At 31.5% G+C, this 15,006-nt stretch overlaps 1 protein-coding gene across 1 annotated transcript; it reads right to left on the bottom strand.

Annotated features, from left to right (window-relative positions):
* Positions 1 to 9,296: 9,296 nt before the first annotated feature.
* LOC131061610 (gamma-glutamyl peptidase 3) lies at positions 9,297 to 14,549 on the bottom strand. Its single transcript, XM_057995383.2, has 4 exons — positions 14,042 to 14,549; positions 10,195 to 10,350; positions 9,722 to 9,889; positions 9,297 to 9,601 (listed from the first exon to the last, which is right to left on the bottom strand). Exons 1-4 carry the CDS (start codon positions 14,345 to 14,347, stop codon positions 9,506 to 9,508), a joined length of 726 nt encoding a protein of 241 aa, XP_057851366.2. The 5' UTR covers positions 14,348 to 14,549; the 3' UTR covers positions 9,297 to 9,505.
* Positions 14,550 to 15,006: the final 457 nt, after the last annotated feature.

The raw sequence follows: 15,006 nt of genomic DNA, 5'->3' as shown, positions 1-15,006 counted from the left end.
ATTTAAAACCCCATCCTCCACCACTCCACCACCCTTCAAGGTGTGTGCCAATGTTGATCTTCCCAACATCCCCATCCATTATCCAACATCCATTTTTCATAATCTTGTCCCTTTAATTCAAAATTTTGCATAAATCATTATAGCCCTCCGTATTTCATCCATTCCATCTTCCCATCTCTTTCTACCAATATCTATGGGCATACCTCCAGCTATTTTGGTTCAGTGAAGCACATCTTTAAGGGATACTATCCATGGAACTAGATGCTTGAGTCCTTCCTCTATCCTATCACACATCTACTATCTTCCAAATCCACTTACCTACATCCACTTATCCTCATCCCTATCCATCCAGACTATTCCCAAAAAATAAAAAACATCCAATGGTGAAAACCACTTCTTGTGGTGCCTTGGGTAAGTACCATGATGAAAAATTGGTAAACAAGTGTCATGTGTAATCCCCTCATCCTCTCGCACTCTACACTTGGGGGAAAGCTTCATCCATGTCATCCTACCATCCACATCCTCCTTATCCCCTATCCACATCCTATCTAAGTTCATCCTCCTTTCTTATCTGTGATCTTGATTATCCTATCCATATCCTCCATCACATATCCCTCGTCCTATCCAAATCCATTCTCCATTCATACCCTTGATCTTGATCAAGATAGAGGCAAAATAATGTTCATGCATGCTTTGGAACACGCAAGCCTTAATTTTTCTACCATCCATATCCATTACACATTATCCTTCCATCTCATACATCTCCACCATCCTTCCATCCTTAATTCCACTACCTCTAGTGTGGGGCATTGCACTCCTTTGCAACATAGTCCTTGGGTCTCCATCATCCTACCCTCCATCTTTTATTCCTCCATATCCTATCCATATCCATCCACTCAATCCATCTCTCCTATCCAAACAACATCTCCCTCCATTCATCCATCTTTTTACCAAACCTTAGTTCTCCCTTGTCATTGGTTCCAATCCATTTATCCTATATCCACAATCAATCATTAATCTCCCTCCCATATTATCCAATCCATTTATAATCCCCATCACACTGATCTTTTCCCAATCAAAATTGAGCTTTTCCCATCTATCTGAGCTTATATTGACTTGCACATAATCCAAACACCCATCCATAGTGTGCTAATAAAATCCAAGTGGCAATCCTCCCATCTGCACACCTTGCACAACCATCTTATATGTTTCCCCCCATCAAACTATCCACACCCCGCTCATCAGGATGGATCCTTCCCATGTCTGGCAGTTTATCCAAATCCATCACCTGCCCATTGGGATATATCCTTCCCATGTCTGACAGACTATCCAGATCCATGTCCTACTCTTGGCAAGATATATTAGTTGGCCATGTGCATGTTGTTTGCATGATTGAGATTTTCGCTTTGATTTTTATCTTGTGTCCCAAGACTTTACTTGTTCAGGGCTTCCTTGATCATCCTATATCTTGGTATGTCTTGGTTGGTGTATAATGGGGCATAGTTTTTATGGTATGGTGTGTTTCATGGTTTCTCTTGTACAATCCTTCAGTCTCGCATTTACATCATCATCAATGTTTGTGAGCCTGTGTGCGTTGAGATACCTATTGTCTGAGAGTCTAGTCCACACCTCGGATTTTCATTAACATCATGATTCCTATAATCAGTGGTGTAGATCATCTGTGGCAATATCAAAAACTAGGTTTTCTCTCCATATCTACACAACAATAAATCCTATCCACTTCATTCTATTCATCCATCTCAAAGGCTCCAATTCATTCTTTCATTATCTAGTCTTCTAATCCATTTTAAGAGCACATCCGTGTTCTTTGAACCCGCTTGTCCTCTCAAGGGGGCATACCACTACTTCCTCGTCATCCTTCCTCCTCATCATTCTTCCTCATCTCATGACTGGGGCATCAAGATACTAGTCCTTATCCTTATCATCCGCTATGTTTTACTCTTCTTTGATATAACATTACTTCATGACGCTATATCAAAGAGGGGAAAAATGTAGACACCTAAAATTAATTAAATTAATGTTTAATTAATTTAAACTTGTCATCATATTGTGTTAATTCCCTTCTTCTTAAGGTTAATTTAATCACTCTTGTCACTATAGTCAAATAATTATTTTATCAAATAAATTAATTATTTCCCTATTCTTTTAAAGTCAACCAAATCATTAAGTCTTTTAAATTCCTCTTAGTTAATTAATTCTAATTAATTAACTTAAGTCATGTGATTCCTACAAATCACTTTTCCTAATCCCCACTTAGCCTACTTAATTCTTCCTTAATCATACTTATCATTATTCTCCAATTTTATATTTCTCCATTCATGTCACATCACCTTTGATCCTTTCAAGGAAATTCAAATTCCTTGAATCTCCCCATGCATCCTCTTCCCAAAGAATTTTTAATTCCTTTATCCATTTAGTCTTCCCACACATCCCTTATTTTGGAATTTTTAATTCCTCTCTCCTTTCCCCAAGGTATTTTATATTCCTTTTTATTCTCCCAATACACCTTGATCCTGGTCTTCCATCCCAAATCAATCTCAACCCTTCATACCAAAATCAATCTTGGCCCTCCATTGGCCTACTCCAATCTATAAATTGGAGTCCCATTTCCTCACAAATCACTACATGGAATCTCCTTCTAATCTTATGCTACCCCTTTCTTCCTCTATCTTCTTCTATCATATCCAAATAATCCCTCATCCAAGGCAAATCCTTTTTCATCAAAATCTATCCATTCATCATCCATCGTAATCCCAAATCCAATCCTAATCCACTAATCTTGTTGTGCATTTGGAGAGCATTCCACATCCATCAAGAAGAAAAAGTGGAGCACAAGGGAACCTCTACTTCATCAAGCTCAATCGGAGGAACAAGAGAGATCTTCTCTTGCAAGGTATAAATTAGATACTTTATTGCTCTCATTTGGTTTCATATGCTTATTTGTATTTAAAATAACCCTCTAACACCTTACATGATTTCCCTTGGTTTAGTGAGGTAGTTTGGCACCAAGGTATGTGGGTGGAGTGTGTGACCAATGTTCTTAAGCACTGAACATGAGCTAGTCTTGCATCGAGATTTGTGGTGGAGTGTATATAGGAAATTTGCAAGAGGAGCAATGTAGAGGAGTTCCTAAATGTTCAAGTAGAGTGACAAACACAAAACAGTTTGCACTAGGACCTAATAGAGTTAGTAAGAGGATTTATGTAAAGGATTTGAGAGGTTGAAAATGGAAAAGAGGATGAAGAAATGAAATTTTTCATTGGATGAATTCTTAGGATTCTTTTGCTTGAGAGAAGAGAGAGAGTTAAGAGATAGAATGATAGAGTTGCATGGAAAATTGGATGATATAAGAGGAGACATTGAAAAAAGAAAAGTAGAAAAGAAAAGAGGTGTGGGTAATTTTCCTTATAATGATGTTTTGACTATAGGAAAGAAGGAAGATGTAGCAAAGTGTCTTGCATGTGGCATTTAAGAGGAGGAATTCCAATTGAGGACTAGGAGGGTCCAATATCTAATGGAAATGGACAAGAGGTTGTGGTAGAGACATGCACATATTGAAAGACATGGATAATGAGAGCAAAGAGGTTGCAGTAAAGATGAAGATGGACTTTGAGGGTTTCTTGTTTGATGTGCAAATGATTGAAGATGAGATGTCATCTTGAAAGAGGAGATTAGAAGAAATAACAGATTCTTGAAAGGTGAACCTAAAGAGATTGCAATAGAGGAAAGTCTTTGCATAGGATTGAAAACATTGACAACATGAGAAGATAGTAAAGAAAGATTTGTCACATCAGATAAAATTGAGAGTGCAGTAGTAGAAGCAGAATGGTTCACATCAATTAAAGATAAAGGAACGTGTCTTTGGAAAGGTATGAAAGAAGAAAATAATGAGATCACATATATGGGTGGTGTTGTAATAGATGTAGATGAGAAATGTCCTTTGGAGGACATGAGGATGATGGTGGGCATGAAGCACTATCACACTAATTGTTGAATAAAGCTGCAACAATCAAGAGATTCTCATATTTCATTCATTCATGAAAATAACTACATATAAAAAATGATATATTGCTAAAAATAGAAAGCTTACAAAAAAGTGTCAACTTGTGGTTCTTCACCCACAATACATTTATAGACTAGCTTAATCTAACAAAATGATCCTAATCTATTATTCATTCCTAGTAAATAGGAAGATATTTATTGAATCTAGGAAACATAATAGAAGATATTTAGCTAAGTGAAGAACGATAGACGAAGGAGACTTGTCCATGTGACATGTTTGGTCAATTTGGACTAGGTATACTATGAAAGCATTTAGGTGTGTATAGTTCATCCATTAGAAGGTTCAATATTGAATTCATAATTGTCTACCCATGTATAATTATGATCAAGGGCTATAGGGAGAAAATATTTCAAGAGATTTGTATTAGATCTTATCATAAGTATTTCAAAAAATATTTAAATCGTGGACCAAATGTGTAGTCATTATGTCAATAATGCACATCCATATTTATTATTCCCAACACAAATATTCAATTCTAGTGGTATTAATTATCAATATCATGAATCAAAACCAAGAGATGTCAATCCTTGTATAATTGTGATCAATTATCTTATTATCTTGAAATTATAAAAAGACTTAAGAGATGTCAATCCATGTATAATTGTGATCAAAGACTACGGGGAGAAAAATGTTTGACAATTTAAATTTCATTAGAACTGACCATAAATATTTCAAGAAATATTAAATCATGAACCAAATGTGTACTCATTATGTGAATAATGCAAATCCATATACATTAATCCTAATATAAATGAAAGTAATATTATGTTGAAGTCTAATATAGTTATTATCAATATCATGAATCAAGACCTATGATTAAGAACTATACTAAAATTTATAAATTTCTCAAATATTTATACGTGTTGGTTTCTTCCAAACATATTTATAAAATAATTGCTATCATATTATCTTGATTTTACCTTTTTTTAGCACATGGGTTTCACTCAACGCATCTATGTGATAGATAACCTTCATAGGGAAATAAATAATCAGCCTAATATAATTTATATACTTAAAGATCTAATAAAAAACCCCTCTATTTACACATTTCCAATAAAACAATCCCTCGTTTCCCAAATTTATAGAGACATCATTTTTTCTCTTTTTAGTAATTCTCATCACTATATATTTGATGATTGAAATGTCATTATTATCACATCTAATTGTTGGACTATGAAAAGGTTCAATATTTGACTCTAGAGATGTCCACTCATGAATAATTATGATCAAGGAATGTGGGGAATAGAATGTTTAATGAAAACTTTATTAGATTTGACCATAAATATTTAACAAATTCATGGATCAAATTTGTACTCATAATATGAATAATAAATATTCATATTCATTAGTCTTAGTATAAATAAAAATAATATTATATTAAATTTTTGTGGTAGCAATAATTATCCATATCATGGGTTAAGACCTAGGATTATAAACTATACTAAAATTTTAAATATGCTCAAATATTTATATAGTTGGTTATTTGTAAAATATTTATCATAATATTATTGGTATTGTAATTTTTATTTATTTTTTATTGGTGAAGTGCTATGATTTTTATCCTAGTCCTAGATCCAAGTGAGGCCACAAATGGGGGGCTTCATTCCCAACATTAAAGTGTGTCCTTTCCTCTGCCTCCACCTTCCCATCCTTCTCCTCCTCTATCACATCCTTCCTCTTCCTCCACCACTAGTTAGCTCCTCCTTCTCCACTATCTCCTCTTTCTTCACCACCATCCTCCTCTGCCTTCTTTCTCACCTATACCACCTCCCCTTACCATTGTAACCTCTATCACCAAGCTTGACCACCAAAACTAACTCCTTCATCTTCATCACCTATCACTGGCAACTACAATAGATATCAATCTCCTTCGCCCTTGCTTACTAGTGTTGTTGTCGCCTACCAAGACTGTGACCAATTGTCACCGCAACTATCGTTGAGTCCATCTCTAGCACTCGTCACCTCCATTATTCTCGCCTTGTCTTCATCCTCCAATCCTTTGAGGTTTTGACTTGTCGTGGAAGCATTAACACTTCCATGCTTTAACGAGTGCACCATGTAGTCAACCCCAACATTGTAAAAATAATAATTCAAGAGATGTCCATCCATTAATAATTATGATTAAGGACTATTGAGAGAAAAAAGTTTGACAAGAATGAATAGAATATTATGTTAAAATGTCCTAGTAATAATAATAATCAATTTCATCAATCAGAACCTAAAATTTAGAACCATACTAAAATTTGAAATTTATCTAAATATTTATGTGTTGATTGTTTGTGAACATATTTGTAAATTTTTTATCATCATATTATCTTTGATATTATTCTTTTTCTTAACCCATTGACTTAACTTAGTATTCTCATGACATGTCACCTTGATTCAAATAGAATAATTATTCTAATTTCATATATATGTTTAATATTCTATTAAGAAATCTTCTAGTTGCGCCTTTTTAATAAAAGTATCCTAGATATTTTTTAATTGGATATTTAAGGTATTCTTAAAATTCTAGATGTTTTAATTTTCTCTTTTTATGGTTATCCATCACTATATATTTGATGTATGACAAGCCCACCACTCTAACATCCATTTAGTGACTATTAATTTTTTGAATATTTATTCCAATGATGTCCACCCATGTATAATTATGACTAAGAATAGTGAGAAGAAAAAAACTTGATGAGAATGTCATTATTTGACCATAAATATTTTGAGAAATAATTTAATCATGGACTAAAGGCAACTTTCCGTGTGGTTGCTTCGCTTATTTTAGCTAGCAACTGCTTCTCAACTTTTTTAGTAGCAATTTGTGGAGCTCGTGGTCAAATGGATAATAAAATTTGCTACTTGTTTTTAAGAAGCCCTATCAAATGATATTTTTTATAATATTTCTTGTGAATAAAAAGGAGGGGAAAAAATTGGTGAACACACCTCTCATTTTTCCCAATAAGCAGTTTTTTGCTTTTTTTTAACCCCTACTTTTTTCTACAATCTATTTTCAATTATTAAGAAGATGTTGCTTCACAAAGGTAGGAAAAGATTCTAAATTTTCCTTTTTGCATAATTAAAAAATTACATGAGAACACTTTCATGCTTATTTTTAAGCATAAAATAGACTTAAGCAACTACATGGGGACATAAAGTAAATGTGTATTCATGATATGAATAATGCACATTCATATACATTAGTCCAACATGAATACTATCTTATCACTGGTACAAAATTAATTCATCATACACTTCTTTAAAAAGATATTTCTAGCATATTATATGAAATGGTTGTAGATGATGCTTATTGCACTTTGAGATGAATGATTACATTTATTTTTAAATATTAAATTTTGTACAAACCTTAGATTATATGAATACTAATGTAACATACATATTATTTTTATATATATTCAATGGGATCAAAATCTTTAATTGAAAAATATATTTATTTGGGACCTATTTTGAAAATTGTACTTTCAACATCCTAGTCACTTTCCTATATAAGGCTTATATTTAAAGATATTTTGATGCTTTTTATAATAATTTTTTTCCTATCCCTTTCTTCTCTTATCAAGATCTACTCTATTAACTTCTAAAATCATGAAAAATTGACTCTTGGACTAATAAAGAATTTTAATTTGTCGTTTTCTTCTATCTTTAAGGAAGAAGTTTATTAGCTTCTAAAATTTTGTGAAGTTGATTCTTAAATTAAAATATTTTTTTATATTATTGCTTTTTATTTATTTATATCTTAAATTTATAATAGAATTAGTTTTGATGTTATTTAAAAAATAATTTGTAGATGTAGATATGATAATTTTTTATTTGTAAAAATAATTTATATATATATATATATATAAGCTATAAGAAAATGTCAATCAAACATATTCGTCTACAATCAATTAATGATTAGATTGGAAAACAATCATTCCATTACAATATCACTTCCAATGTCATGTATATCATAATATAAATTGTTGCAGACCAATCCTTAACTAATATGGAATTAGTTTTAATTAGTAGGCATGAGATTTTTTATGTTTATTGAAGCGCTATCAAGACATTATTTTGAGACCAATTTAACTTGAGGAGAATGTCATTTTAAAAAACTTGTTGAAAATAGGGTTTTTAGATTTTTCATACATGAAAGAGGAGAGGAGAGGCCAAATAAACAAATACAATCATCTACAACTAAACAAAATGTATAAGATTATTTACATTTTATCACTATTTTATTGGCATAAAAAACAAGATATATTGAACTATATATGTTGCAATTAACCTAGTCTTTGAACTAAAGTGGGATCAATTATTGGATTCAAATATATATATTTTTTGGTCACAAAAGAAATTCCAAGACAATTTTTAGGCACATCCAACTCAAAGAGATAGTTTCTATAAAAAAAATATATGTTGGAGGATATATATATATATATGCAACTCACTACAAGTGCACATGTCTAAGTCAATACCTCTTCGATTGAGAGTCAAAGACTAATGGGCGTCCATTTCACCAAAGTTGTCTAGGGCATAATTTGAGCCCCATCTTTTATTTATTGCACCTTCAAGGTTTCAAACCTTAGTGGATGTAATATTCTGAACCATATAAAAGCAAGAGGAATTTCAATAAGTAAATATACTCATATGCAAGCAAATAACCATTTTGTTTGTTTCTTAGGCCAATGGATCTCATATCACAATAGAAATAACCCCTTGCTAACATAATGGTTAATTGCTTGCATATGAGTATATTTACTTATTAAAATTTCTCTTGCTTTTATATGGATAAAAAAAATTACACAAATTTAACTCACATGTGTTGTTGCATTTACATTCCTATCAACGTAAGATTAATTTTGGATATAGATATGAGGATTTTTAAGTTACATATACAATTGTAGTCAAGTTTCAATCATATTTGAATTTAGAGTGAAGACTTTTTTTTAGGAAGCTAGTGAGTAGAGGCCAAACAACCACAACCAATCAACCATCATTTTAGTACAAGAGTCAACTCCATTATAACATAACCCCACTAACATAAAAATATAAGATATATTAAACTATATATTACCATATACCAAACTAATAACTAATATGAAATTATTTTGCAATTTTAAAACAAATCTAACTTCTATTATCTAACTACTTGGAACAATAAAATTTAAATTCACATAAGACAAAAGTGTAAGACTTTTGTGAAGGTTGAATAGTCATGGTATAAGTCAGTGCTCTTGTACAAGTTATTGATGCATTTAACATACACAAGAATCCATTTTTTGAAGGGATAAAGCCCAAATGTTTTTTACTAAATATGTGTTGAACAAGGACAATTTCATTAATCAAATAAATAAGAGAACGTTTCTTATTTATTTTTTAAGACCATTTTAATTAAAGCACTTTAAGTGTTTAGCTAAATTGATGCAAATATCATTTCTTAAGAAACGACTTGCATATCTTCTCCCAAATTTCTCTATCAGGCTGGCTATTTGCTAGAGATACCTTGGCCTCTTCACCCAATTTAGCCTAAGAAGTCCCAATCCAAAAAGAAGTTAAACATTTGATCAATAATTATTTCCAAGTTGATTGAATACCATTTTATATAATCTCATTGGAAATTTTAAAGATAGTAAATAGGTAACTTACTTGTATACAACTTTTGTCTAAGAGATTGTCAATGAAATTCAACAAAATGTCACTGGTATACTCTGGATGGCCTTGAACACCGAGTACGTGATCACCAAGGGAAAACATTTCAATGCTTGTTTTATCCGATGAAGCAAGAATTTCTGCACCCAAAGGAACTTTATACACCTGTTTAACATAGCACCGATGATGAATTGGAATAAAATGTGATGACTATAATATTAGTATGATTTTTTTTGAATTAGGTTATCTAATTTTTTATTTCATCATTTTTTTGGATCACATTTTATGATCCATTTCTCTTTTCTTATTCTCTCATCTTAAAAATAGATCATTTAGTGTAAATCGAAATATTCATGAAATGAACTTACATAATCTAATCTAAAAAAAATTAAGTTAGCATTATAGATTGTGAAAATTTTATGTCTTTAATTGAAGTAGAATGGATGTTAAAATTGCTTTTGTATTTTTACCTGATCTTGATGACATTCAAGGACACTAATTATAGAAGGGATCTCCAAACCAAAATGCTTGGTGGACAACCTTTTAGACACTATTATTTTTTGCAAGCCAATGTCCCATCCAGTCAATGCTCTTCCAATTTTTCCTCCCAATGCTCGACATAAGACCTGTTTGAGAGAAAAATAAACCTGCCAATTATTAATATCAATGAGGAAGCATGCGATATTAGTTAAGGTCTATATAGCATATAGACACATTTTTATGTGTAGAGATAATGACAATAAATTGGAAAAAAAAAACTACAAATATATTTTTAATTGACTAGAACTTGATATAGATCTTTAATACACAGTTGCTCATGTATCTCTCCTTTCATATGGCATTCAATAAAATGCTCGACATGACATACATTTCTAACCACCAAATGGTAAATCAATGTAGAGCCTATCAAAGATGATCTCAAGAGGTTTGTTGTAGAATAGCTAAAACAAAGATGTGCAACAAAAAGGTTGAGGGAACCTATTAAAAAATATCATTGTCATGTGATTTCAATTGGAGGCAAACAAATGGGATCTCAAGTGGGTTTTCACAAGACCAGAACATTTGAGATTTAGTGGCTATAGAGTCGAATACAAATGAATTGGAGAGAAGTGTTGAAATTTTTTTCCTAATAGTGTAATCTATTTAAAAATTAAACAATATAATAGTCAAATAGTTAATGATAATTTTATATCTCATCAATAACAAAAAATTATGCATAATTATATTTTTGTTGAAAAAAATATTTTTTGACCAAAGTCAAATACAAATGAACTAGAGAGAAGTGTTGGTATTTTTAACTAATAGTGTAATCTATTTAAAAATTAAATAGTTTAATAGTCAAATAGTTAATGATAATTTTATATCTCGTCAATAACAAAAAATTGTGAATAATTATATTTTTGTTGAAAAAATATTTTTAAACTATTATATTTTTAAATATTTAAAAACAATCATGCATGATTTTAACACTAGATAAGAAATTAGAATTAATTCTTGGTAGGTTCTTTGAATCATTCATCATAGAAGACTAAAAAGTCAATTGTGTATATTTTCAATCAATGTTCAAATCACATTCAATGATGATGCCAAACTTTCCCACTGTCATACTTTTACTTTAAATATGGTGACAATGATATACTTTGTATCTACTTTATACTTTTTAGGAAACTACACCCCTCAAATTTACATGACGTGTAAGAATATTTTTAGATTTACTTGTGTATATTTTCAATCAATGTTCAAATCACATTCAATGATCCATCACCAAAAAGAAAAGAGTGATGAGTAATTGTAAAATTACTTTTAACTTATTTCCCACTACATTAGACAACATTGGGAGGGGCACACATATAATAATACTACATATATTTATTATTTAAAAATTCTTTCAACAAATATTTTATTAATATATTTCATATCTTTATTTATTAGTAGAAAGTTTTCTAGAGTTCATAAAGTAATGTGGAGGAATATTTTTGATATTTTTGTCTATATTTTTCAATCAATGTTCAAATCACATCCAATGATCTATCATCAATAAGAAGAAAGTGATGGATTGAATCTAAATATACATATTTTCCAATTTACACTTCAAAACACATACACAATCAAATCAAATAAGTTAAAAATAATTTTACAATTATCTTTAAATTGATATATCTCAACTCAATTTACATATATTTTTTAAAACAAAGGTATGCTAGTTAGATTCAACCCATCACTCTCTTCTATTTACCACTACATTAGACAACACTGGGAGGGGCACAAATATAATAATACTACATATATTTTTTTATTTAAAATTCTTTCAACAATTATTTTATTAATATATTTCATATCTTTATTTATTAGTAGAGGCACGTTTTCTAGAGTTCATAAAGTAATGTGAAGGAATATTTTTTGATTTTTTTGTCCATATTTTTCAATCAATGTTCAAAAAACATACACAATCAAATAAAAAAATCAATCATATACACTACCCTATATATTATTATATAATTCATCTTTTTATGTGGAAAAATGTCTTTTATTTAATTACTAATAATCAATGTTGCAAAGCTACCTTGTCCATATGTCCCTAAGCCTATTTACCCTGTCCCAAATATAGGAACGTCTAAGGGATGTGGGGACACCTTGAGCACAACCCTAGCCTTCTCATAGTATTCATGTTTGAGTTTTGATAATTTGTTTGGCTTTGACTCTCATGTGAACTCTCAATTTAAGTTATTTAACACAAATGTTATATGTTAAGGTTCTATAATGTATATATACAAGCTTTATCCATGTTTTCAAATGAATATTTAAAAAAATTCATATATTTTACTTTTTATATATTTTATAGGGGAAGCGTACCAATAACCATTATACCTTAGTGCGTGCGCCCACAGATTCTAAATGGGGCATTGGATTTTGACGAATTTTTTTGTTGTTGTCTCCACATGCAACTTAATTACTTATAGCTATTGTTTTGGCTTTGAGTAGTAACTATGCACGATGTGAGATCCGTTATACGCGCAAAGGTCAAAAAGTACACTTTTCAAAGTATCGATCGATACCTGTTTAAAAATGTCCCAATCACTATGCATTTTAAATCGCCAATACTTATGCACAAATGCTATGGGTACCAATAAAAGTGCACAAATAGATCAATTATAATTCATTAAAGAACTTCTAATTTTTATAATATTAATAATTAAAAGATTAAATATACAAAGAATAAACAATTATTAGAACATGATAGGTCACTGATACTCTTCCCTACCCCTATGACCATCTGCTCCCAAACATGTCTTAAAAAGAAATGCATCCCTGTACCCCATCCGAACATAGCTAATAGATAAAACATAACTAATACCTTTAGAAGTACAACCATTACATGTTCTGCACTTTCTCTGGTTGTACTTTCTCTCCCTCTCTCACAGTAGATACTAAAAACAAATTTGGTATTTTTCTAACTTGGATTCTGCCGTCCATTTTACAGTTTAGATACTGCTTGGGTGTTCTTGGCTTGTACTGTAATTTTAGCAGTATTCCTCTGTTGCTACCCATGCTTCCATAACTGTTGTCTTCATTTCCAACAATATTCTATAACCGTATATTCTTAATCTAATATTATCAAGTAAAGCAGACTCGAAAAAACTGATTATGGAGATAGCTGTCAAGGAAAAACAAGTATTTTGCAATGAGGAAGCTGGTAAGGATTTGAAAGTAAAGTCATCTGAACTGGACAGAGTAGCAAATCAGGGCTCTTAATAGAAAATGCCTTAACTTAAGCAGGGTGAACAGTTCTAATTTCCGAAGTTGAGGCACATTTATGTGACAAATCGGCTAAAATGGAAGAAAATTTCAGAAGAGAGAGAGGAAAACAAACAATATACAAACTTTTACAAAATTTTCTCATGATTTGGCTGTATATACCAAGTTTAAACAGATAATACCGATGTGAAATCACTCAGATCATGAAAATGTCAGCAAATTTCTTTGAAGAAAAGGAAAATGAAATATTAATGAAATGTTAGAGCAGATTTCTTTGAAGAAGAGGGAAATGAAATATCTGAGCTGACTCCTTTGAAGAAAAGGAAAATGAAATTTCAGAGCAGACTTCTTTGAACAAATGGAAAATAAAATATCAATGAACCATCAGAGCAGATTTCTTTGAAGAAAAGGAAAATGAAATATCAATGAAACATCAGAACAGATTTCTTTGAAGAAAAAGGAAAATGAAACATTAGAGCAGATTTCTTTGAAGAAAAGGAAAATGAAATATCACAGCAGCCTTCTTTGAAGAAAAATAAAAATAAACGAAACTAAAGGTACCTGGTGACCAAAGCAGATTCCGAGAACTTTGATCCGCATTGTGTTCAAAGTCTGAAGAAAACGGCAGAGCTCCAAAATCCACTCATCGTTTCCATGCGCGTCGAAACGGCTGCCGGAAACCACAAATCCGTCGTATTTATAAACGTCTTCCATGGCCGGAAATTCTCCTTCTAAAACTTTAAACAGGTCCCATTTTTCTTCAGCCTCGCTCAGCATCCCTTTAAACAGAGTAAAGTAGCCTCCATGAATCTTATTTACATATTCCTGATCAGGCGCACACAGCAGAACTCCAAATCTCCTTCCCATTCTTGCGTTTTACAAGTTTTGGAGGAGCTCTGCTGAGCTGAGGAATGGAGAGAGAATGGAAATGAAAAGACGAGAGAACGAAAATGAAAAGACCAGGGAAGAAAATCTGTGTGAGGTGCAGGATGATTTGGAGGGCATATAAATGGCCATTGATGAAGTGCAGAGCATGTGAATTTATTAGTGCTTTTCCCTCAACTTTGGTTTTAGTTTCTTTTTGGGCAGAAAAAGGCGTGGCGTAATTAGTACAAAAGCATCCCGCCATCCATGTAAAACGAAAAATTTAGACCTCTTTATACACTCGCATTAAGTTTGTCGAAATGCCCCTTCTGCACACATCCAATTTGCAGGTCATTAACATTGTGGGTCACTTAACGACATAAATATCTTTTTGGAGTTAATGGATTGTTTAGTACGAGCAGTAAGATTTAAAAAATATTAAAACAGGATTTAATTGGTGCAAGTAGAAGGTACATATGATTTATGGAATAAAAAATTATGGTATCTTAAAATTGAATCTCAGAAGTAATTATAATGCATCAGAGGGTTCTTTGAATGGAGTTGTACTCATCATCTAATTTAGGACATATGTTATGACATGTCATAAAATATCTTTGATAATAGAGTCAAATTGGAGCAGGCAAGTTGGTGAGTAAACTATA

The sequence above is a fragment of the Cryptomeria japonica genome, chromosome 3, assembly GCF_030272615.1.
Source record: "Cryptomeria japonica chromosome 3, Sugi_1.0, whole genome shotgun sequence".
In the NCBI taxonomy this organism is placed as follows: Eukaryota; Viridiplantae; Streptophyta; class Pinopsida; order Cupressales; family Cupressaceae; genus Cryptomeria; species Cryptomeria japonica.
Note: the sequence above shows the minus strand (reverse complement) of the source record. Positions and strands in the feature narration are given on the sequence as shown.